Genomic DNA, 25,153 nt, shown 5'->3' with positions numbered 1-25,153 from the left:
CTTCAGTAAAACAAGAATTAAATAAAAACTAAATAAAAAGTGAATTTAATTTTGTATTAAAAATACTTCATTTCATAATCACTATTATTAATACAAAAATAAAAAAACACGAGACCTTCCCTTTAAATGCCCTTAGAGTTTCTGCCTTCATTGTCACACAGATACTACTACACAGGCCCACCAGGACATTAGCTTTCTTATGGTCACTATTGCTCCCTTTGTATCATTTGATCAAGGCCCAAACTCCCAAAATATGACAGAGAAGTTTGGACTCACTCTTCCCTGTGTGATGGGCGTGTCTCTATAGAAGACTAAAGGGATACAAAATGGAATTTTTGTCATTTTTTTGCTGTTCTTTTTACAGGGAACCTCGGAAAGTCATTCTGCACAAAGGCTCCACAGGACTGGGCTTTAATATCGTGGGCGGAGAGGATGGAGAAGGAATATTCATCTCCTTTATCCTCGCAGGAGGACCTGCAGATCTGAGCGGGGAGCTGCAGAGAGGAGACCAGATTATATCAGTACGTACTGTCATAAATGTGTTCGCCGTCCCTATTTTAGCCCTCTTATTCATCACCCCTATATTGTTAATTCTCATCAGTCTATGTCACACAGAGTTTTGCACAAATTTCGCCAACTGTCATGGCGGCATTGGACTCTGTTCAGATTGCAGATTCTGACACTCCGCCCGTTGGTTTCTGTGGTGTCTGGGATCAACACAGGCAGACTCGGGCTAGAAAGAGTTAATCTCTGCTGGTCTGCTTGCTCCTTTAATCACATGTTGTGGGGAAACCAATCACATCTTCTCTTCTCCTATTTATGCTGGAGGAATCCTTCTACCCATGCCAGCTATAGTTTATTCTATGTTGGTCTGTGAGGTGTGGTGTCCCATACTTACTGGTGAAAGTTGTGCTTATTGCTTGGAGCAGTTGTGGGGTTTACCCCTGTTGCTTTGTACCTTCCTTCCTGCTCTTGTTTTCCTCCTGAATCTCATATCATCTTATCGTGTGTGTGTGTGTGTGTGTGTATGCGTGCATTTGAGCGCGTGCATGTGTGTGTGTGCTGTGTGACAGAGTTTTGGTTTCCCTTGTCTGTGTTTACCTTGCGGTTTCAACAAACTCCTGTCCTGTCCCTCCCTGGGTGAAAGGGGAATTAGATCAGGACTGGTCAGAAGCAGGGTCAGGAAGGAGACTCAGGCATCTCCACCATTAGGAGTATCCCTGAGAATAGGAATAGCTTAGAAACAACTTAGGAGTCCCGTTTTCCCATTATCCAACTGTCATTTTGACCGTCTATGTGTCATGTGTCTGATAGAATGGAGCTCTCAGGGCGCTGACTTCCTGGTCAGATTGTGCACTCAATATGAAAAAGTAGAGCTGCAGTGTAAAGCATAGAGGCAATTCAGAACACTAGATGGAGTGAGGCAGGAGTTTCATTCTCAATATCAGTGCAGCTAAGCTGAAGTAGTAATAATAATAATAATCTTTATTTCTTTAGCGCCTACATATTCCGCAGCGTGTTACAATTCAGAGGTTCATATACAAACGAGTAACAGTTATAGAAGATATAATAATTACAGCAAAAATTAAGACAACCCTGCTCGTAGGAGCTTACAATCTACAATGGGGTGAGGTGGGGATGACACAAGGTTCAACTCCTTATTTGCCATGTCGGTCCAGCCATTTCCAAAAAATGAGGGGATATATAAAGACTGCATGAGCCGGTCACCAGCCAGTCCTCGTAATGCTTTGGGTACAGTGGAGTTTGAGGAGAGTCATGTACTGAGAAATAGTGGGGGAAATATATGAATTGACTTTGATTCAAAGGTGATAGGCTACTCAAAAAAGATGTGTTTTTAAGGAGCGTCTGAAGCTGTTCCAGAGAATTGGTGCAGCTTGGGAGAAGTCTTAGGCGGGCTTTACACGCTGCGACATCGCTAGCATTGGCTAGCAATGTCGAGCGCGATAGCACCCGCCCCCCGTCGTACATACGATATCTGGTGATAGCTGCCGTAGCGAACATTATCGCTACGGCAGCTTCACACGCACATACAGTCATATGAAAAAGTTTGGGCACCCCTATTAATAACCTTTTTTCTTTATAACAATTTGGGTTTTTGCTATTTCAGTTTCATATATCTAATAACTGATGGACTTGGTAATATTTCTGGATTGAAATGAGGTTTATTGTACTAACAGAAAATGTGCAATCCACATTTAAACAAAATTTGACCGGTGCAAAAGTATGGGCACCCTTATCAATTTCTTGATTTGAACACTCCTAACTACTTTTTACTGACTTACTAAAGCACTAAATTGGTTTTGTAACCTCATTGAGCTTTGACCTTCATAGGCAGGTGTATCCAATCATGAGAAAAGGTATTTAAGGTGGCCACTTGCAAGTTGTTCTCCTATTTGAATCTCCTATGAAGAGTGGCATCATGGGCTCCTCAAAACAACTCTCAAATGATCTGAAAACAAAGATTATTCAACATAGTTGTTCGCTACACGTTGCTAACGAGGCTGGATGTGCGTCACGAATTCCGTGACCCCAACGACATCTCGTTAGCGATGTCTTTGCGTGTAAAGCGGCCTTGAGTCAAAGATGGTTTGCAGAGCGTAGAGAACGGGTGGGGTGATAGACAGAGAGGAGGGTGGAGATGTAGGGGGTGCCGCACTGTGGAGGGCTTTGTGGGTGAGAACAAGCAGTGTGAATTGGATCCTGTGATATATGGGCAGCCAGTGCAATGACTGGCACAGAGCAGAGGCATCCGAGTAGCGGTTAGCCAGATAGGTGACCCTGGCTTCTGCATTAAGGATGGGCTGGAGAGGGGAAAGTCTAGTGATTTTGTTCCACAAGATCCAATTTTCAGGGGGATTAAAAGTGACACTCTGGTGCCATTATCTTAACACGGCACACGTAATCTTCCTCCGTTCCCTCTGGCATAAGCCTCTCCAACATTATAGGTCCATTCTCCTCTACCCAGCTTGTCATCACGGTCCCTCACATCAAAATCATTGGATGAGCGTATCTGCTCACAGTTAGACCCACTCACTAAGCAGTATGACCGTCAACCGGACGTGGTGGCCAGTTTGCCCAGGCCTAAGCTAAAGGTGGTGTCACACATAGCGACGACGACAACGACGTCGCTGCTAAGTCACCATTTTCGGTGACGTAGCAGCAACGTCCCGTCGCTGTCGCTGTGTGTGACATCCAGCAACGAGCTGGCCCCTGCTGTGAGGTCGCCGCTCGTTGCTGAATGTCCTGCTTCATTTTTTACTCGTTGCTCTCCCGCTGTGACGCACACATCGCTGTGTATGACAGCGAGAGAGCGACGAACTGAAGCGAGCAGGGAGCAGGGAGCCGGTGTCTGGCAGCTGCGGAAAGCTGAAACCACTGTAAACATCGGGTAACCAAGAAGCCCTTTGCTTGGTTACCCGATATTTACCTTAGTTACTAGCGTCCGCCGCTCTCACGCTGCCAGTGCCGGCTCCCTGCACACGTAGCTGGAGTACACATCGGGTAATTAACCCGATGTGTACTGTGGCTAGGAGTGAAGGGAACAGGGAGCCGTCACTGGCAGCGTGAGAGCGGCGGACGCTAGTAACTAAGGTAAATATCGGGTAACCAAGAGAAGTGCTTTCCTTGGTTACCCGATATTTACCTTAGTTACGCTTCCACGCGTCGCTGCTGGCTGGGGGCTGGTCACTGGTCGCTGGTGAGATCTGCCTGTTTGACAGCTCACCAGCGACCATGTAACGACGCAGCAGCGATCCTGATAAGGTCAGATCGCTGGTCGTGATCGCTGCTGCGTCGCTATGTGTGACACCACCTTTAGTGTCCTCCAGTAGACCTTTCTGTGGTAGAGGTTGCTCGTTCCTGACACGAACCAGCTTCAGAGGTCACACTCATGTGTTTTTTGGCTGCTTTGTTAGGGTTCATGCGGTCTGTCAATTGACTACTTTTTGGAATACCTCGCACCCATTAACTGCAGTCCAAGGTATTGAGCAACCTGCATGTCCAATCTATTCACCAATCAGTCCCTAACTAACAATCTAAGGCCTCTGGCACACTTACGTGACAAAATGTAGCGTTTTTGTCACGTATGTGTTAAAGGGGTGGTTTTGTCCCCGTGTGCCGTTTTTTGTTGCACGTACGTATTTTCCGTGTGTTATACGTAATAACACATGGAGAACGGAAAGCCCCGCCTTACCTGCTTCTTCCGGAGCTGTCTGCGGTGCTGAGTCACAGTTTCCGGCACAGGCCACACCCCGCTGACGCTGCTTCCGGCCCCCAGTGAAGAAGAAGCGTTGTTCAAATTCACTGGGGGACGGATGCAGGGGACAGCCGCGGCAGAGCCTGCAGGACTCGTGGAGGTGAGTTTGTGTTTTTTTAATTTTTAACCTAACACGTGTGTTTCTCCGGCGCGTGTCACACGGACCCGCATCCACACTAAATCCATGTGGTACGGGTGCGGGCCGTGAGACACCCGTGCTGCCGGAGAAACACTGACATGTCAGTGTGGCGCCCTGGACAAGCCAGGACGTCACAGGTACTGCAACAACACACCCCACACCCCGGCTAGGCACACCGAAGTCAGACAAAAATCCTTGTTGCTTTCCTCCAGGGGCTGATGTCCACACCAGGGGGTGGAGCCAGGCGGTTGGCCCCACCCACCGAGGAGTTCACAGTCTTGGAGGCGGGAAAAGGAAGTCAGATGAGTTAGGGAGTTGAAGAGTGAAGTGGCAGTAGAGGAGACTGACCGTGTCCGGGTGCGTGGCCCGGGCACATACAGCAAGGTTGGCAGACGGTGGTGACCGTCTGCAGGCGAGGCTGATTAACGTGAACCGTAAGGACCGGGGACAGGCGGTGGCCCGCCGGTACCGGATCGGGGAGCGAAGAGAAGCCAGCACCATTCGGCAGGGCCTACGGACCCCGACCAGGCTTGGAGTTGCCGTAAAACCGGTCAAATCCGTTAGCGAAGGGAACCTCCAGGGTTTCCCAGCAGCCAAGACCCGATTGAAGGCAACCGCTCAAACCGTGAAGGGAAATACAGTCACCGCCAAGGCTACAGTTCCCAGGCCCAGAGCCTGCGGGCAAAAGGGGCTCCCTCAGCATCCATCCAAGCTGGGGAGCGGGTTACCGGTGGGAAGCCACCAGAACCGAGAACTTAACATAGGTGCAGGGAAAGGCAGTCACCGTCAACCTACCGGGAGAAGAACCACCGCAGCCGTCTGTGGGACCTGTCCATCCAGCTGTTTGTTTTACTGGAGACTTTACATTCATCATTGGCTGAGTAAGTACCACCGTGCCGTGCGGCACCGCGCTGCCCCCGCGACCCTGCACCTCACCAGGCCCCGTAACCCACCTGCCATTCCTCCCTCACCGGGCCCCGGGACAACCAACCCCCCTACCCACGGAGGGGAAGAACAACATCCAAGCTGCTCCCTGCCATCGCTCCCGGGATCCCCGTCCAGAGCAGCGGTGGTGTCACCACCTCACCACAACCGTGGGTGGCGTCACGGACAATAAATCCCCAAAACCATCCCCCCCCCCTTTCACTCACGGGCGAGGAGCGCCGCTCGAGTCCCCGGGATCCGGCCCACCGCTCGAGCCACCGACCGAGAGAGCAGCAGCATCAGCCGGACCCGAGCAGTGGGTGAGCGCAGCGTCCTCTCCCCGCACGCGACATCAGTGTATGGAACTCACGGACACACGTTCCATTCCGAAATACTTACGTGTGTCCAAAATATTAGGATTACATAGGCCCACGTGTGAGTGTGACGGAGTCCTAAGATGGAGTCACTCCTCTACACACAGGAACTACCTCCTCCCCTTTGGGCTACTCCCACATCTTAACATTTTCTCATGTTTCTCACAAGCACTACCTAAACTGGCCCCTAGATGGCAATATTTCCCACAAATAATAATCTATATATATAATTGCCTTATTCTGTCTGTCTGTCTGTCTGTCTGTCTTGCTCCAAAATTGTGTCCTTACGGTGACACAAACCGGATTGGCCGCTGGCCTCGCCATGGCCCCGCCCCCCCCCGCACGGATTGGTCGCTCGCCCTGGCTCCCCCCCCCACACGGATTGGCCGGCCGCTCGCACAGGCTCCGCCCCCCACACGGATTGGCCTCTCGCCCCGGCACCCTGCACGTATTGGCAACTCGGCCACGCCCCGCCCCCCTCACGCAATGCACGCTCGCTCTGGCCCCGCCCCCCGCACGCATCCCCCGAACTGACACAGAGACACGACTCCCAGGTGAGTACTGTACCCCCGGGAGCCCACACCAGCATACGCCGCCAACCCAGCCGACACAAACCCTCGCATTGCTGGGGTTTGCCGCCGTATGCTGGTGTGGGCTCCCGTGCAAGTGGGGGACGGGATGCGCTGGTAACCATGGTAGCATAGTTACCAGCGCATCAAGGTCCTGCAGCGGCGGAAAATCCACACGCACACACATAACAACAGACACACACACACATCAGATCCCACTCACACACATCAGATCCCACTCACACACATCAGATCACACTCACACACACCTCACACACACATCAGATCGCATCCACACACTCACAGCATCCGGAGATATCGCTTGCTTCTCGGCGGCGATACTGTGCTGCAGTGAGCTTCCAGGACCTGCCGGAGGATCACATGGCCAGATGCATGTGGTATCTCCGGATGTTGTGAGTGTGAGCGCGTATGTGCAATATCGTCAGTGTGTGTGTGTGTGTGTGAGTGTATGCGATCGGATGTGTGTGAGTGTATGCGATCGGGTGTGTGTGAGTGTATGCGATCGGGTGTGTGTGAGTGTATGCGATCGGGTGTGTGTGAATGTATGCGATCGGGTGTGTGTGAGTGTATGCGATCGTGTGTGTGTGAGTATGCGATCGGGTGGGTGTGAGTGTATGCGATCGGGTGGGTGTGAGTGTATGCGATCGGGTGGGTGTGTGTGTGTGTGAGTGTATGCGATCGGATCTGTGAGTGTCGGCAGAGGAGCACGGCGTGCTGGAGGAGGCTGGGAGGAGAGAGGCTGATCCTGGGGAAGGCTGGGAGGGGGAGGCTGATGCTGGGGGAGGCTGATGCTGGGGGAGGCTGATGTTGGGGGAGGCTGGGAGGGTGTAGGCTGATGCTGGGGGAGGCTGATGCTGGGGGAGGCTGGGAGGAGAGAGGCTGATACTGAGGGAGGCTGATGCTGGGGGTGGCTGGGATGAGAGAGGCTGATGCTGGGGGAGGCTGATGCTGGGGGAGGCTGATGTTTGGGGAGACTGGGAGGGTGTAGGCTGATGCTGGGGGAGGCTGATGCTGGGGGAGGCTGGGAGGGGAGAGGCTGATGCTGGGGGAGGCTGATGCTGGGGGTGGCTGGGATGAGAGAGACTGATGCTGGGGGAGGCTGATGCTGGGGGAGGCTGGAAGGAGAGAGGCTGATGCTGGGGGAGGCTGATGTTGGGGGAGGCTGGGAGGGTGTAGGCTGATGCTGGGGGAGGCTGATGCTGGGGGAGGCTGGGAGGAGAGAGGCTGATGCTGGGGGAGGCTGATGCTGGGGGTGGCTGGGATGAGAGAGGCTGATGCTGGGGGAGGCTGATGCTGGGGGAGGCTGGGAGGAGAGAGGCTGATGCTGGGGGAGGCTGATGCTGGGGGTGGCTGGGATGAGAGAGGCTGATGCTGGGGGAGGCTGATGCTGGGGGAGGCTGGAAGGAGAGAGGCTGATGCTGGGGGAGGCTGATGCTGGGGGAGGCTGGGAGGGGGAGGCTGATGCTGGGAAAAGAGAGGCTGATGCTGGGGGAGGCTGGAAGGACAGAGGCTGATGCTGGGGGAGGCTGATGTTGGGGGAGGCTGGGAGGGGGAGGCTGATGCTAGGGAAGGCTGGGAGGAGAGAGGCTGATGCTGGGGGAGGCTGGGAGGAGAGAGGCTGATGCTGGGGGAGGCTGGGAGGCGGAGGCTGATGCTGGGGGAGGCTGGGAGGCGGAGGCTGATGCTGGGGGAGGCTGATGCTGGGGGAGGCTGGAAGGAGAAAGGCTGATGCTGGGGGAAGCTGGGAGGGGGAGGCTGATGCTGGGGGAGGCTGGGAGGAGGGAGGCTGGGAGGAGAGAGGCTGAGCTGGGGGAGGCTGATGCTGGAAGGAGAGAGGCTGATGCTGGGGGAGGCTGATGCTGGGGGAGGCTGGAAGGAGAGAGGCTGATGCTGGGGGAGGCTGATGCTGAGGGAGGCTGGGAGGTGGAGGCTGATGCTGGGGAAGGTTGGGAAGAGGGAGGCTGGGAGGAGAGAGGCTGATCCTGGGGAAGGCTGGGAGGAGGGAGGCTAGGAGGAGAGAGGCTGATGCTGGGGGAGGCTGGGAGGGGGAGACTGGGAGGAGAGAGGCTGATGCTGGGGGAGGCTGAGGCTGGGAGGAGAGAAGCTGATGCTGGGGACAGAGAGGCTGATGCTGGGAGGAGAGAGGCTGATGCTGGGAGGAGAGAGGCTGATGCTGGGAGGAGAGAGGCTGATGCTGGGAGGAGAGAGGCTGATGCTGCGGGTAGAGAGGCTGATGCTGGTGCAGCATGGGGGATGGAGCACGATGGGGGGTGCGCAGCATGGGGGATGGAGCACGTTTGGGAGTGTGCAGCATGGCGGATGGAGCACGTTTGGGACTGCGCAGCATGGCGGATGGACCACGTTTGGGGTGCGCAGCATGGCGGATGGAGCATGTTTCGGCGTGCGCAGCATGGCGGATGGAGCACGTTTGGGAGTGCGCAGCATGGTGGATGGAGCACGTTTGGGAGTGCGCAGCATGGCGGATGGAGCACTTTGGGAGTGCGCAGCATGGCGGATGGAGCACGTTTGGGAGTGCGCAGCATGGCGGATGGAGCACGATGGGGGATGCGCAGCATGGGGGATGGAGCACGATGGGAGGTGCACACCTCCCCCCAACACACACACACACACAACACACCACACACACAACACACCACACACACACTGGGAACCACAAACACCGCCCTACACAGACACCCACACACACCGACAACGCTGCACACACACAACACCCAACACACAAACACCGCGGCATACATAAATATACGCACATACCGCACAACACACACATTGCACAAAACATACCTCCCCCAAAACACACCACACCCACACAAACCGCGCAACACATACACACACAACGCTACAGACACACAGCGCTCCACAAACAACGCAACACACATACAACACCGCTCTCACCCCCCGCCACACCCAGACAACACCCAGAACATGTACAGCCCCTACACAAACACTTGGTAACTACACACAACAACATCTATATATATATATATAACAAAAATCATACATGAACTACACAATACGTAAATTCTAGAATACCCGATGCGTAGAATCGGGCCACCTTCTAGTAATGATAATAATCATAATAATAATCTTTATTTCTTTAGCGCCTACATATTCCGCAGCGCTTTACAATTCAGGAGGATCATATACAAGCAAGTAACAGTTATAGAAAATACAATACCTACAGTAGGGAAAAAACACAACCCTGCTCGTGAGAGCTTTCAATCTACAAATATTATTATTGTCATCATTTTATACTCCACATATCAGTATATACATGGACAGTTCACACTCTTTTACTATGACGTGGTTGATGACTTACGCACAGGAGCATACGGGCATAATCCACCCCCTTACAACAGCATGAAAGCCTCCTATCATTGTGGCTTGTTTTGCTGTGGATGGCTAGCCAGGGCAGTTTGCCAACGTTGATGAAACAATTGCCCCAATTAATCAATGCTTTTAGGCTGGCATAGAGTGCTTTGAAAAGTCACAATTTTTTTTGCGTAACGCAGAGTTGCATTTTCACATTAGCGCTTGAAGCAGCGCAGCCAAAATGGGAAGAGCTGGAGATAATCCAGGATGGGGTGTAGTTAATCCTGCCAAATTCAGCAAAACTGCCAGCGTTTCTTACATCAGCAATGCTACTCCATTCTATGACCGGAGTAGCGTTTCTAACAGGTCGCACACCATTAATACCATCCGTTGAATCCATTAAGTGAGATGCGCGTCTTAATGAATTCATTGCATCGTACTCCTGAAAACCCTTCAACACCAGTCTTTATAATTCGGTCCCATAAAACTCTGAATTATACCAGTAATTTCTAAAGTAAAATGTCAGAATATCTGTCCATGAATCTCAAGAGAACATAGCACCAGAAAAACAAACCAAAGCACAAACGTTGTGCGAAACTAAGCAAATCGGGTCGTCATCAGGCTGCTGGGACCAGCAGGTGGTCGACCTCCTCCCAGCTACTTATTATCAGTATTCTCCCTTCTTCCCTGGACTGGTGCTGATGACATTATTCAGTTCATTCTAGCTCTGGTTGCAAGCAGGTGGCTTGTACTCCTCTGTGGTATCGTTGCTGAAGCTTGCTGAACTACCTGTGTCATCTGTGGATAAGTAGTTCATGCATTTTCCCCCTGTGTGTCCTCCTTGTGTCTTCTATAGTGTTTAGTTGGGTTGATGAAGAGCTCATCCCACCTATTCCCTATTTAGGGCCCAGCTTTAATTATATCTAGGGTCAGGTATCCAGCTCGGCGCATAGGTGCGGAACCTATCTAGGGTGGTGAGGGTCAGCAGGCACCAGCAGTAGGTTTGGTCAGGGGTCACCATCTCCCCCTACCCTAGACACAAGGGTCCCCTTCCCTTGCCTTTCGCGGCTCGCTTGGTACTTCCCCGTACCTAGCATGACGACTGCTTCCTTTTCCGGAATGAAACAAGACGTCGTCAGGAGGGGGTGATAGAAGCAGGGTGAGTGACAGCAGTGCGGGACCACAGCTTCTATTACTACCCTGCAATTAATTGTTGTCAGGGAGCAGTGCTACTGTCACTCACCCTGCTTCTATCACCACCCCCTGTTAATATCTTGTTTCTGTGAACAAGCCTGCAAGGTCAGAAGCCGTGTGGACTAAAGATGTGGAGCAGTTTGAGAGATGTTGCTGTCACTTTTGCATCACAGCTTTTTTATGAGGAATTCCTCAGCAGTCGGCGGTGAAGGAAACTGTGGTAAGTGTCTGCAGGGTCATTCCCTGATGGCGGAGGCATGACAATCGCTGTCGCAGCAATCACAATTGAGCCCGCAGCTACAGAGGGCCTGCCGACCCCAGCACCTGTTTCAGCTGTAATACATTGCAGCACAGAGACCCGTCAGGTCCCTGCACTATGATGTGTCGGTTGCCAATTAAGGCTATGAATATTCACTGCTCTCCACGTCCATAATCCAGGGCATGGGGAGCAGAGAATATGTCAGCACCCGGCAAATGACTGTGTTATAAGTGGGCACACTATGCATGACAGTGTCGTTGCGGCATGGTATCATCAGAGGAGGACACCAGGGGAGCCGGGAGAAGGTGAGTATAATCGTTTAATTTGTTTACTGTGTGCGGTGCTCGGGGATATAATATTTTCCAGGACGTGGCCAGGATGGGGACATAAAAGCAACTGGAGCCATTATGGGGATATGTATACTAAGCTTTAGCCAATATGGGGACATGTATACCAGGATGGGGCAATTTTGGTAACATATATACCAGGATAAAGCCATTATGGGGACATCTATACCAAGATGGGGGGATATATATACCAGGATGCAGGCAAATATACACCAGGATGGGGCCAGGATGTCGACATATACCAGTATGATGCCAGGATGTGAACATATACAAGGATGGGCCATGATGAGGAAATATATATAAGGATATAGCTATGATGGGATCATGCACCAGGATGTGGTCTTGATGGGGACTTATACCAGGATGGGGCCATGATGGAGACACATATACCAGGATGAGGTCATATATGAAAGGATGGGCCATGATGAGGAAACATATATAAGGATATAGCTATGATGGGATCATGCACCAGGATGTGGTCTTGATGGGGACTTATACCAGGATAGGGCCATGATGGAGACACATATACCAGGATGAGGTCATATATGAAAGGATGGGCCATGATGAGGACATATATACCAGGATGGAGCCATGATGGGGACATATATACCAGGGTGGGGCTATATATTCCAGGATATGGTGAGGTCATATACAAGGATGGGGGACATATTTACCAGGAAGTGGCCAAGGATGGGAGACATTAGTACAGGATAGGGGTTTGTACTACACAATTAAGAGAAGTGGGGAAACTCTGTCTTTATAGATTTAGGATGCTACAATGGCCCATACATCTGACCTACATGTAGGGGGCCCCGGCTCAAACTTTGCACCAGAGCCCATCAGACTCTAGTTATGCCACTGTGGAGAAATTATCAGTGGGAGTGACTTAAGGGCCCGTTACACGCTACGATATATCTCACGATATGTTGTCGGGGTCACGTCGTTAGTGACACACATCCGGCATCGTTTGACATATCATAGTGTGTGACAGCTACGAGCGACTGTGATCGAGCAAAATTACTCACCTTATCGTTGCTTGTTGACACGTCGCTAATTTTCAAAAAATCGAACGTCCTTCTGTGCTCCGGTTGTTCATTGTTCCCGAGGCAGCACACATCGCACCGTGTGACACCCCGGGAATGATGAACTGCAGCTTACCTGCAATGCGGAAGGAAGGAGGTGGGCGGGATGTTACGTCCCACTCATCTCCACCCCTCCGCTTCTATTGGCCGCCTGCCGTGTGACGTCGCTGTGACGCCGAACGTCCCTCCCCCTTCAGGAAGAGGATGTTCGCCGCCCACAGCGTCGTAGTTTGGAAAGTAAGTACGTGTGACGGGGGTTTCCGACTTTGTGCGACACGCGCAACAAATTGCCCGTGTTGCACAAACGATGGGGGCGGGTGCGATCGCACATGCGATTGCACGATAAATCGCCGCGTGTAAAGCGGCCTTTACTCACCACAGCACAGTGCGTCTCCATAAATATGACCAGCAACAACATCAACACTGACAGGTAAGGAAAGGGGCCCGTTTCAGCATAATCATATGGGTGCAGAAGGGTGGACCCCTGCTTCTCCTGTTAGTATTGATGCTGCTGCTGGCGCTGTGATTGAGCATGCTGTTTTACTAGTTCCTCTGGGGCACAGCAGGATGTCTGAGCAGAAAAATGCAGCATTTACTCTGTGTGTGAACACAACCTAACTGTCCAAGCAAAGTGGATGTGAATTCATGAAAACTTCACCAAAACGTTGTCGTCTTAATACAGTATGCTGCTAAACTCTGCAGATTTGGTGCCGTCACACAAGATACTGAGAGCTCTATTGTGACGTCTGCCGAGGGACCACTGACTCAAGATGGCTGTCACGGACAGACTAGGAGGACCCCAAGATCCTTTAATCCCTGTACAGGTGTTAGAGGGTGACCAGAACTCTACCGCCCCCACATCCCCGTTGGTGACTAATGGTGCAGGATGCATTGTCTTAATGTGTGCTTAATGTGTGTTTTCATTCCTCCCCCTGTGTAATACAGCCGGCTACCACTGGAGGTCATGGGTCCCGGGTCCCTCAGAGAGAAGGGATAGACTGGGCGATGACAGGGCAGCAGGGAGTTAGGGGCACTTTGCACACTACGACATCGCAGGTGCGATGTCGGTGGGGTCAAATTGAAAGTGACGCACATCCGTTGCTGTCGACATCGTAGTGTGTAAAGCCTTTATGATACAATTAACGAGCGCAAAATCGTCGTAATCGTATCATCGGTGTAGTGTCGGTTATTTCCATAATTTGGAAATGACCCGATGTTACGATGTTGTTCCTCGTTCTTGCGGCAGCACACATCGCTGTGTATGAAGCCGCAGGAGCGAGGAACATCTCCTTACCTGCGTCCTGCAGCTCACGCCGGCTATGTGGAAGGACGGAGGTGGGCGGGATGTTTACGTCCCACTCATCTCCGCCCCTCCGCTTCTATTGGCTGCCTGCCGTGTGACGTCACTGTGGCGCTGCACGACCCGCCCCCTTAGGAAGGAGGCGGGTCGCCGGCCAGAGCGACGTCGCAGGGCAGGTAAGTGCATGTGAAGCTGGCGTAGCGATAATGTTCGCTACGGCAGCTATCACCATGATATCGCAGCTGCGACGGGGGCAGGGACTATCACGCTCGGCATCGCAAGCATCGGCTTGCGATGTCGTAGTGTGCAAAGTGCCCCTTAATTGTAAGGATGGCAAATCAGCACAGGAGGAGATATAGGGAGACGCTGTGCAAGTGTAAGGAACTAGAAAGAGTCCCGGAGGGACAGAAGTGCAGAGTAGAGCACAGGAAGGTGGAGGTGACAGGGACAGGACCTAAGGAGTGAAGGAAGCCCAAACCTTCATCATATCCTGGTACCTGCTACAGGAACAGGAAAGAAAGAAAGAGAGAAGAGCAAAGTGACAGAAAGGGCTCTATTGCAGCGGGGCCTAAGTCCAGGGGTGCTCCTATCTGAGGCGTCATCTGTCGGAACCTGAGGGAAAGCAGTTGCGGCAGTAAGGCAAGTGGTCTACGTGTCCGTTAGCCGAGTATCCCACCACCATGCTGGGAGAGTGGGTCTGAAGAGGGAGGGTGAGTCATCCCATCATGGCTGTCCCCGCAAGACTGAGCCGGTTGTTGGAACTGAAGTGTCTGAAAGATGAGGATGACGATGTTGATGTACTAAAAAGATGGAAAATGGCTGTTGGACTATTGTGCAGTAAAACCGTTCAAGCTGTACCCTGTGTCCGACTCTTTACTGAACGCATGGGGCCTGAAGCCCATGGGAGTGAACAGGACCCAGAGAGTGAACGACAGCAGCTGACAAAAGGTACCACCTCTGCACCACATAACACCTACTCCACTCTGCCCTCCGTGTCTGTACTGTGCAAGGGTGGGTTGAGGACCTCTGCAAAGACCCTCGTCCATGACAGTCCCTCCCTGACACTTTACACAGGGATCTGGATTTACTACCAGGAGGTCGCTGCCTATGAAAGGCTGCAATCCAGAGAAGAATGGTCATCGGGCAGGGTCAACACCAGGAGTCAGTGAGCAGGAAGAGGTCAAAACCGGAGAGGGCAGCGAGGTACAAAAACGGCAGGCAGGAGAGTAGTCAGTGAGCAGGCAGAGGTCAAAACTCAGGGATCAATAATACAGACCAGGGTGTGAACTAGCGAATCAGCAGTAGTGCCACAAGACTATATCTGGCGGCGACCAGCAGACTAGAGGAGGAATAAGCAGGGTGTGGTGCCTTCCCATTGGCTGTGGCTGAAAAGGTGGAAACCTCAGCTGGAAGGCACACACCACCACAGTCAGCCAGTGGTACTGCAGGTCCTAGTGAAACCCAGCTTAGTGGATGAGCGGAGCCTGCGCCCACCAGAGCCACTGGCACTGACTCCTCTCCTATCACCAGCACTGCCCACGGCGGGAATATGGCGGCACCTGGGGACTGAAGCAGAAGTCGCAGGAGCGGACTACGGTGGAGATGGGACATCTATCCTGCCCTAAGCCACAGGCAATGGTTTGGACACGCACAGGCTGGATGGTGGAGCAGGCTAGGTGCTTATACCGGGTTTCTCTGAAAATAAGACCTACCCAGAAAATAAGCCCTAGCGTGATTTTACAGGATTTTTGGAGTATGCTTGAAATAAGCCCTAGTTACAGTCAGGGCCGGCGTTGGTAGTTCCCAGCTCTACCTTTGATATTAACTGTACCTGTGTCTTCAGGAAACCGGGTCCTACCCCGACCTCCCGGGACAGCGAGACAATCTCCCAAATCTGTGAATGTCCCTCTGTATGTGGGACAATGGGACATAAGGAACTGAGAAGAACAGGTATTGGTGTCATGGCCTCAATGACCCATGGAGACACAAGGCAACGTCTATACTAAGTGACAACTTATTTGATTTTTTTTATCCGTGACAGTCAACGTTCCATAAGCCGTGATTGCCCCCTAGTGGAAAATAAATAGAACTGCTGCAGCAATATTAGGAGAGGCAATTTCACGGTAAAATATAGGTCAGCAACACCCCTATTATCCAATGTTAGTGATTGACGTCAGCCGGGCCCCTGTGGCCAGCCTTCCTAAACACACAGATGACTTTAGTGAGGCTTGATACTCACACAGCGGGCACTCGGAGGCGAGCAGATGTCCGACCGGTCAGGTGCACCGAGATTTGGATGGGAAATTTGTAGGAATTTTGAGTCTAAAAGTTATTAATTACAATAACAGCAGCAGCTCTGGAAGAAGGGAAAGGAGTATAAGCCATCAGAGTACAGGGACGTCATCTGAGTCATGGTCACGAATATATAATGCTGCCCGTTCCTGCTAGGAATGCGACTAACCATTCCTAAAAATGCAAAATCAATTTAAGTTGTGAAATACGGCACACATTTTACCAAAATCGTCATAATATTGCACATTGCATAATATATTTGGCAAACATTGGCAGCAGCAGTTATATATGTCGTCCACTAGAGGGCAGTAATGGCTTTCGGAATTTTGTCATTCACCGGTATAGCTTTTAACCCCTTAAAAAAGTGACAATTAGTGATGAGCGAGCGCTAAAATGCTCAAGTGCTCGGTCCTCGAATCGAGCCGGTCGGACTCTCGGGAAGGCTCCATTTGTGTAATGAGTATAATGGAAGTTAATGGGAAACTCGAGGATTTTTCTGGTAGACCCTTCCAGGAGGTCTAGGGGGCAGTAAAATCGCTGAAATGGATAGAAACAGCCCTGAAATGTAATGGGAACACCATGGGGAAGATGCATCTCTGACTCCCAGGTCGCTGCTGGGAAAAATGATGTCGGATATTACACCACTTTTACGGAGTGATAATAAAAGATACAAAACCGATTATAATGTGGATTTTACAGGAAAAAATGTTAGGAGATATATATACAGAACAGACCAAAAGTTTGGACACACCTTCTCATCTCTAGAACAACTGTTAAGAGGAGACTTTGTGCAGCAGCCTTCATGGTAAAATAGCTGCTAGGAAACCACTGCTATGGACAGGCAACAAGCAGAAGAGACTTGTTTGGGCTAAAGAACACAAGGAATGGACATTAGACCAGTGGAAATCTGTGCTTTGGTCTGATGAGTCCAAATTTGAGATCTTTGGATCCAACCACCGTGTCTTTGTAGAAAAGGTGAACGGGTGGACTCTACATGGCTGGTCACCACCGTGAAGCAAGGAGGAGGAGGTGTGATGGTGTGGGGGGGCTTTGCTGGTGACACTGTTGGGGATTTATTCAAAATTGGAGGTATACTGAATCCCCATGGCTACCACAGCATCTTGCAGCGGCGTGCTATTCCATCCGGTTTGTGTTTAGTTGGACCATCATTCATTTTTCAACAGGACAATGACCCCAAACACACCTCCAGGCTGTGTAAGGGCTATTTGACTAAGAAGGAGAGTGATGGGGTGCTACACCAGATGATCTGGTCTCCACAGTCACCAGACCTAAACCCAATCGAGATGGTTTGGGGTGAGCTGGACCGCAGAGTGAAGGCAAAAGAGCCAACAATGGCTAAGCGTCTCTGGGAACTCCATCAAGACTATTGTAAAACCATTTCCGGTGACTACCTCTAGAAGCTCATCAAGAGAATGCCAAGAGTGTGCAACGCAGTCATCAAAGCAAAAGGTGGCTACTTTGTAGAACCTAGAATATAAGACATATTTTCAGTTGTTTCACACTTTTTTAAGTATTTCATGCCACATGCGTTAATTCATGGTTTTGATGCCTTCAATATGAATCTACAATTTTCAGGTCCTGAAAATAAAGAAAACTCTTTGAATGAGAAGGTGTGTCCAAACTTTTGGTCTGTACTAATATATATATACATATATATATATATATATATATATATATATATGGCAAATTAAAAAAGTGAAGACGAAATAATGCTTTCTCCACCCCTTAGGCTATGTTCACACGTAATGTTTTTGTTGCATTTTTGTACTTTCTCTTTGCTTTCGATTTTGAAAAAAAAAATGCTGCAGAAACTCTCAAAGAATTGACATGCTGCTAATTTAAAAAACGCTCCAGTTTTCCATTTCAGTCGGGAAAAAAAAAATGGACTGCATTAGATTTCTGAAATCTCCTAGCTTTTGCTGGTACTGTATAAATCAGCTTTTAACCCCTTCACCCCCGGGCGATTTATGTGTTTTTCCCCCTTCTTCCGAGAGCCGTAAGTTTTTATTTTTCCGTCAATCTTGCCATATAAGAGCTTGTTTTTTGCGGGACGAGTTGTACTTTTAAATGAAACCATGAGTTTTACCATATGGTGTACTGGAAAACAGCAAAACAAATTCAAGTGCAGAAAAACTGCAAAAAAAGTGCAAACGCACAATAGTTTTTGGGATATTTTTTTCACCTTGTTCACTATATGGTAAAACTGATGTGTGGGTCATGCCTCAGGTCAGTACAAGTTTGTAAATTAAAGAATGTACGTCTGGAACTCCATGGTGTGAACAGGGTGCAAGACTCAAAAATATACAACTAAACAAAAGGATAAAGAGTTGCACACCAGTCACAATGTATGGGGAAATAATGAAAAGCAGAACTGCTATGGGAATACTAGACTGAAAAATATAATGAACTATCTGAAAAAAGTGAAAAACATGAAAATGGAATGTGCATAACTGCTATGAATAATAGAAATGAGAGATGTTTAGCCATTGTATTGATCAATGCAAAGGAGCCCCAAAACCAAACGCCAAGGTAATCTCTATTTTTGGGGTCCCTAACCTATGTGTAACCTCACCTGCAGTTAAAAAACTTGCTCTGTATGTAACAAATTCAGAGCAAAAAAAGGTGAAAAAAAAATGGGGTCCGTCTTATAATCCGGTGGTGTCTTACCAGTGGTGGTGGAGCGAAGTCACAGGAGGCAGGAGCGGTGGGTGTCCCAGAAACTGTGCTAGTGCAGCGGCGGAGGCTGGGGCTGCAGCAAAGACTAGAGCTGCAGCGGAGGTTGGGGCTCGGGCTGCGGCAGAGGCTGTGCTGCCATGCTGGGGCAGCTGTGCTGGGGCTTGGGCTGCTGCTACAGTATCATGCCTCTACAAAGTATTATACCCCCATATGGTGCGCACACACAGAATCACCCCCCCCCCTATGATGTCTCCACATAGTATTATGCCCCCATAGGATGCCCCCACACTTTATCATGCCGCCATATGATGCCTCCTTACAGTATTATGCTCCTTATGATGCCCCCATATAGTATTATGCTTCATATATTGTTGGGGCACAGAATTCCAGAGGATGGAGGATATTTAGAAGAAGTCTTGGAAGCGATTGAGTGAGAAACATACAAGTTTTGTGGAGAGATGGAAGTCTACGACCGGAGATTACGTGTGGGAAGATATCTGGAGATCAGTTCAGAGATATGCGGATTAGACAGATTATTGACAACTTTGTAGGTCAGTGTTAGGGTACTTTCACACATCCGGATTTTTGCTCTGCGGCACAATACGGCGTTCTGCAGAAAAACCGCAACCGGCTTTTGTAACGCCGATTGCGGGTTTTTTTGCATTGACTTACATTAGTGCCGCATTGTGCCGTAGGGGCTTGCGTTCGGTCCGGTTTTTGCCGCATGCGGCAGATTTAGCCGATGCGGCGGCCGGATCGAACGTAACCTGCAACGTTTTTTGCTCCGGCAAAAAACACCGCATCGCGCCGCATCCGGCCGCTGCGGCGCATTTTTCAATGCATCCCTATGGAGGCCGGATGCGGCGCAATGCGGAAAAAAACCGCATCCGGTCGCCGCATGCGGTATTTTCCACTGCGCATGCTCAGTAGCATGCCGCAACCGGAAAAAAACGGACCGGCCGCATGTAAAAACTTATGCAAAGGATGCGGTGTTTTCACCGCATCCGTTGCATAGTTTTCACAGCCGGATTGAGCCGCAGGGCTCAAACCGGATGTGTGAAAGTAGCCTAAGTAGTTTAAATCGGATTCATCGGTGGGTTGGGAGCCTATGAAGGGATTTGCAGAGGGGAGAAGCTGAGGAGTAGAGAGGAGAGAAATGGAATAGTCGGGCAGCAGAATTAAGGGTGTGGAGAGATGGGAGAGTATTAGCAGGAAGACCACAAAGGAGGATGTGGAAGTAGTTGAGGCGGGAGATGATGAGGGCACTACTAACATTTTATGAGATTGAGGGTTGATGAAAGGGATGAAAGGACGGATTCTGGACATATTTTTTTGCTGCTGGCAACAGGAGATGGTAAGAGCTTGGATGTGCGGTTTAAAGGACAGAGCATTGTCACGGGTTACTCTAAGGCAGCGTACTTCTGGTACAGGGGAAAGCGTGATGTAATTTATAGTGATAAGTAGATCAGATAGCTGGAATAAGTGAGATGGAGTGAAGATTATACTTTCATATGATGCCACTGTGACGACATGGACTCTCATTGCCACCACACAGTATTATTCCCTTTATGATGCCCCCACACAGTATTATGCCCCCATATGCTGCCCGCACATAGTACTTTGCCACTATATGATGCACTCACACAGTATTAAGCCCCACATGATGACCCAACATGTTATTATGTCCTCACATGATGTCCCCAAACAGTATTATGCCCCATATCATGCCCCACACAATATTATGACCCCACATGATGCCCCCACACAGTATTATGTTTCCATATAATGCGCCCACACAGTATTATGCCCCCATATGATGCCCCCACACAGTATTATGCCCTTACATGATGCCCTCACACAGTATTATGCCCCATATGATTCCCCCACACAGTATTATGTCCTTACATGATGCCCCCACAGTATTATGCCCCATATGATGCCCCCACACAGTATTATGCCCTTACATGATGCCCTTGTACCGCCCTGAGAGGGGCCCGGCTGCTTCCTCCGCTTGCTCGGGCCGAGCCGCTCGAGGTCCGGGCTCGGATTGTCGGTGGCACGAGCGCCTCCGGACCGGGGGCCACGTCACTCTTGTTAAAGGGGAGTAGGCAGTGGGAGGATGGTGGTCGTGTAACGGGTCATGACGCCACCCACGCGTCGTAGTGACGGGAGAAGCACCACCGCTGTGGCTGAAGTAATGGCGGGCTCGTCCGGGATCGGTGTTGCGGCCGCAGCCGAGATGTTAGCCCCTCCGTGGGTAGGGGCGGTGTGTCCCGGGGCCCAGTGGGGGACTGTAAGGGTTGGTGTTTTTTGTTGTCGGGGTGCAGGGCGCCGTGCCACGGTGTAGTGTGTCGTGCCCGGATGACACTGGTGTACTCACGATTAATTCACACTGAGTCACTGGTAAACCAAAGTTCGGTAGTGGTCAGTCCCCGCGGCCGACTGCTGAAGTCCCCTGTGGTGTTGATGGTGGCCCCTTTTCCCGTGCACCTCTGGATGTTTGTGTTTCGGCCCCCCTGCCTAAGCAGTGGTAGCCCGCTTCCCGGCGTTGAGCTGCCGGAGGAGCCCTCGGTTGCCCGCAGGCGTTGGCCCGTCGAGTGTTTGGCCCTTGGCGGTGGCGGTTACCCGGACTCGGTGGGCTTTTGCCTTCTTTTGGGACTTTGGGTGTGGATGAACCCGTGAGGTCCGACCAGCAATCAGTCAATTCGCCTATACTCAGTGGCTTCTAAGCTAGGACGGGGTCTGAGTACCCTTCTTCTTGGTGCTCCGGTACACGTTTGACTCCCCGATTCGGGACCGGCGGGCCACAACCCAGGCCCGGTCTGTACGGTTCCGCCGGTTGCTGTACCGGTACTCCTGCAGACGGCCACCACTGCCTGCCTGCCTGACGTTCTCTAAGGGGCCCAGGCTCTTACCCGGGTCCCTGACAGTCTCTCTCCTTTTTCACCTCCTGACACTGTCAACTCTAAACTTTGTCTGCTTGAACTTCCTGCCCCAGGACAGTAGTCTCCTCGGTGGGCGTGTCTTTCTGCCTGACTCCGCCCACCTGGTGTGCTCTACTTGCCCTGGGGGAGGCATCAGGTCTCCCTATCGGGTGACATGTGTGTGACCTCACAGGGGGTGGGGGTGTGCGTGTATGTGGCTGATGTAATTACCTGTGACCCCTGGGGTCCAGTGCGTCACACCCTCACACAGTATTATGCCCCATATGATTCCCCCACACAGTATTATGCCCTTACATGATGCCCCCACAGTATTATGCCCCCACACGATTCCCCCAAATAGTGTTATGCCTGATATGATGCCCCACACAGCATTATGCCCCCACATGATGCCCCTGTGATGCCCCTGGACTATCAGGTCGTCACAGGGTACTGCACAAGCTGCCGTTCCATGCGGTATTCCACCTCCCTCTTGGTTCTGGGTCCCTATCTAAATAGTGTTGCCTCCAACAGCAAATCAAATCCTAGATACTCCCTGCACCACACCCACCAGGAACACTAGTGAGCGGCTTGAGTGGAATAGAATCACTCACTTGCGGGGAACAGGGAGTGGAGGTGAGGAGTGTAGTCAGTAGAGTTAGAGAGAGAGAAGTGAGAGGAGGTCGGGAGCGGTGGCTCCTAGTGAAGCTGTCTAGGTTGCAAATGTGACGCCCTGGACTAGCCAGGTAGTCACAAACATATCAACATACACACCCCCACCCTAGGCAGTTACAGCAGCCAAACACAAAACCCTTGTTGCCTCCCTCCAGAGTCTGATGTCCACACCAGGTGGAGCGGAGCCAGGCGGTTGGCCCCACCCACCGAGGAGTTCACATGCCTGGAGGCGGGAAAAGTGTCAGTTCAGTCTTGGAGGTGAAAGTGAGAGGAGTGAACACTTGGGTGTCTGGGTTGGAGCCCAGACACTTACAGCAAGGTTGGCAGACGGTGGTGGCTGTCTGCAGGAGTTAGTGGAACTCCGCAGAGCCGTAAGGACCGGGGTCGGGCGTCGGCCCGCCGCTACCGGACCGGGGAACGGAGTGAAGCTAAGCACACAGGCAGGGCCATCGGACCCCGACCAGGCTTGGAGCCGCCGTCAATAGTCAAATCCAAATGTGACAGGAACCCCAGGGGTTTCTCAACAACCAAGTCCGGATTGAAGGCAACCGTCCACCCAGAGAGGATATACAGCCACCGCCACAGGCTAGAGATCCAAGGGCCAGCGCCTGCGGGCAAAACGGGCTCCTATGGCACCTATACGCCGGGGAGCGGACTACCGGTGGGCAACCACAGGAGTCAAGAACTTTCTACAAGATGCAGGGAAAGACAGCCACCATCAGCCGTCCGGGGAGAGCACAACAACAGCACTGCAGCCGGCTGCGGGACCCGTCCATCCGGCCGTTTTGGTTTACCAGAGACTTTGTCAGTGATTGTCTGAATGAGTACACTAGTGCCGTCAGGCACCGTGCCGCGCTGTCCCTGCAACCCTGCACCCCAGCCATCCGGCCTCCCCGTTACACCATCAGGCCCCGGGATCACCAACCCCTGCCCACGGAGGGGATAACATCTCAGCTGCAGCCTACCATCTCTCTCGGGATCCCCGTTACCAGCAGCGGTGGTGCCATTATCACCACGACCCGTGGGTGGCGTCACGAACAATCTCCCTAACCAAACCACCCCCCTTTTCACTCACGGGTGAGGAGCGCTGCTCGAGTCCCCGGGTCCGGCCCACAGCTCGAGCCACCGAGCAGCAGCAGCAGAAGCGCCGGACCCAAGCGTGACGAGCTCGTCCCCTCCGCCCGCGACAACTTGGCGTCTGCGAAAAGGATAGAGCCGATCTACTTACCAGTAGAAGTGCGCCTTGTAGTCTCCGCTGGCGGCGTCCGGCCGAAAAATTGAAAGCGCCGCCATCTTTGGCGCGAAAATCTCCCGCTTGAGCGTCTTCCCCGAGCAGGGAAGGCGCGAAAGCGAAGCACCGCCCCCAACAAGCGGAAGTGCTAGAAAGAACCAAGGGGGGACGGGTGAAGAATAGCGGCATGTAACTAGCGCTGCAGCGTGCAGGGACACCAGGACTCTGCTGAAACACGTTCCTGGATCCAGCCGCAAGATGTGCCAGGAGCTCCAGGCCCAAGTCCACTTCATGCTGGCGAAGTGGACGTCGGAGATGAAGGGCCTGGCCGCAACCGTTTGGGCATCCAAAGTGGAGGTGGTCTGAGAGGTGTGGGTAAGCGACACACGCCCCTATGTCCCCGAGGGATCGGTCAATACGGCTGAGGGGCCCGGCCTGCTGCCGTCCACCACGCTACCTCCCTCGCTGCCCATGCCCGCGACCAACGCCCTGACCGACCCGTTACCCCTGCCACCGGTAGCGGAGCCCGCAGCGTCTGTGGGAGAGGGCCCAGACCTGGGACTCCCGGGCCTTTGTCACCGCCCTGGCACCCGTCGGCTTCCATTTCGGCTGCGTCGGAGAGGACGACGGTCCCGGCAGTCCGCCCAGCCGCAGCGGAGGCGATCCTCGATCAGAGGCCAGCACCGCAAGTCCCATCGACCGCTCCCAGACCCCGGGCCTTGGCTGAGGCACGGCGGGGATGCAGCTGCCAGGAGGCAGAGCAGGCCACGTCACAGCGGGGTCCCTCATTACCGAAGGTACCGGTCGTAGCCGGCACAGAGGGACTCTGTCTGGGCCCATCCCCCACACCGTCTGAACCGGAGCAAGCAGAAGGTGCTCCACACCGGGAGCGGCAGCAACAGCAGCTGTGCCGCGGGATTGCTGTTTGAAGATGAGGAAAAGAGAAGTTGTTGTCCCCGTTGGGAACCCCAGCACCATTTTTTTTCCATTGGATGAACGCAAATCAAACCGAAGTTTTCACCTGATTGTCGTCAGTGATTATCCCGGCCGTTGCCGGCAAGTTGTCCCCGGAAGGGACTCTATGTGTTTACCACCCACATGAGAAACTGCTCATGAACATGGCCGAGAACTGCTAGGCCACCCACGAACTTGTGGGCCTGTAAATAGTTTGTGGGCAGGTTTTCCGTCCGTGCCGCCTCCGGAACGGCAGATTGGAGGAAGGGCCCGCAGCAGAGCAGGCTGGGGCCCGGCCACCACCAGGACCGGTGGCCATCCTCCGGGGGTCAGGGGTCCCCCTGGACGTGGGGTCCTTTGAAGTGACAGTCGGGTGCGAGTTACCGTACCCGTTCCCGCTCGGGCAGCCTGAACCTGGACTGGGGTCAAGGGGTGCTGCCCACTTCTTAGGGGCAGCATCAGGGCTAGGTTGCTTGGGTGGGAGAGCTGAAGACATCCGTCCGTCAGTATTAAAAATGTTTATATGTGCAACGTTTAAAGTGACCTGAAAAAAAAAATGCTTGTG

At 52.1% G+C, this 25,153-nt stretch overlaps 1 protein-coding gene across 9 annotated transcripts in view; it reads left to right on the top strand.

The window, feature by feature from the left end:
• Nucleotides 1-25,153, top strand: part of DLG2 (discs large MAGUK scaffold protein 2) — a 1,610,676-nt gene that overhangs the window by 1,191,214 nt on the left and 394,309 nt on the right. For all 9 annotated transcript variants that reach the window (XM_075337519.1, XM_075337521.1, XM_075337520.1 and 6 more), the window contains one exon: nucleotides 365-521. In XM_075337519.1, the coding sequence (XP_075193634.1) occupies nucleotides 365-521 (157 nt within the window). The remainder of the gene's footprint in view (nucleotides 1-364; nucleotides 522-25,153) is intronic.

This window comes from Anomaloglossus baeobatrachus, chromosome 2, assembly GCF_048569485.1.
Source record: "Anomaloglossus baeobatrachus isolate aAnoBae1 chromosome 2, aAnoBae1.hap1, whole genome shotgun sequence".
In the NCBI taxonomy this organism is placed as follows: domain Eukaryota; kingdom Metazoa; phylum Chordata; class Amphibia; order Anura; family Aromobatidae; genus Anomaloglossus; species Anomaloglossus baeobatrachus.
The sequence above is the reverse complement of the archived record's forward strand: the minus strand, read 5'-3'. Positions and strand labels throughout refer to the sequence as shown.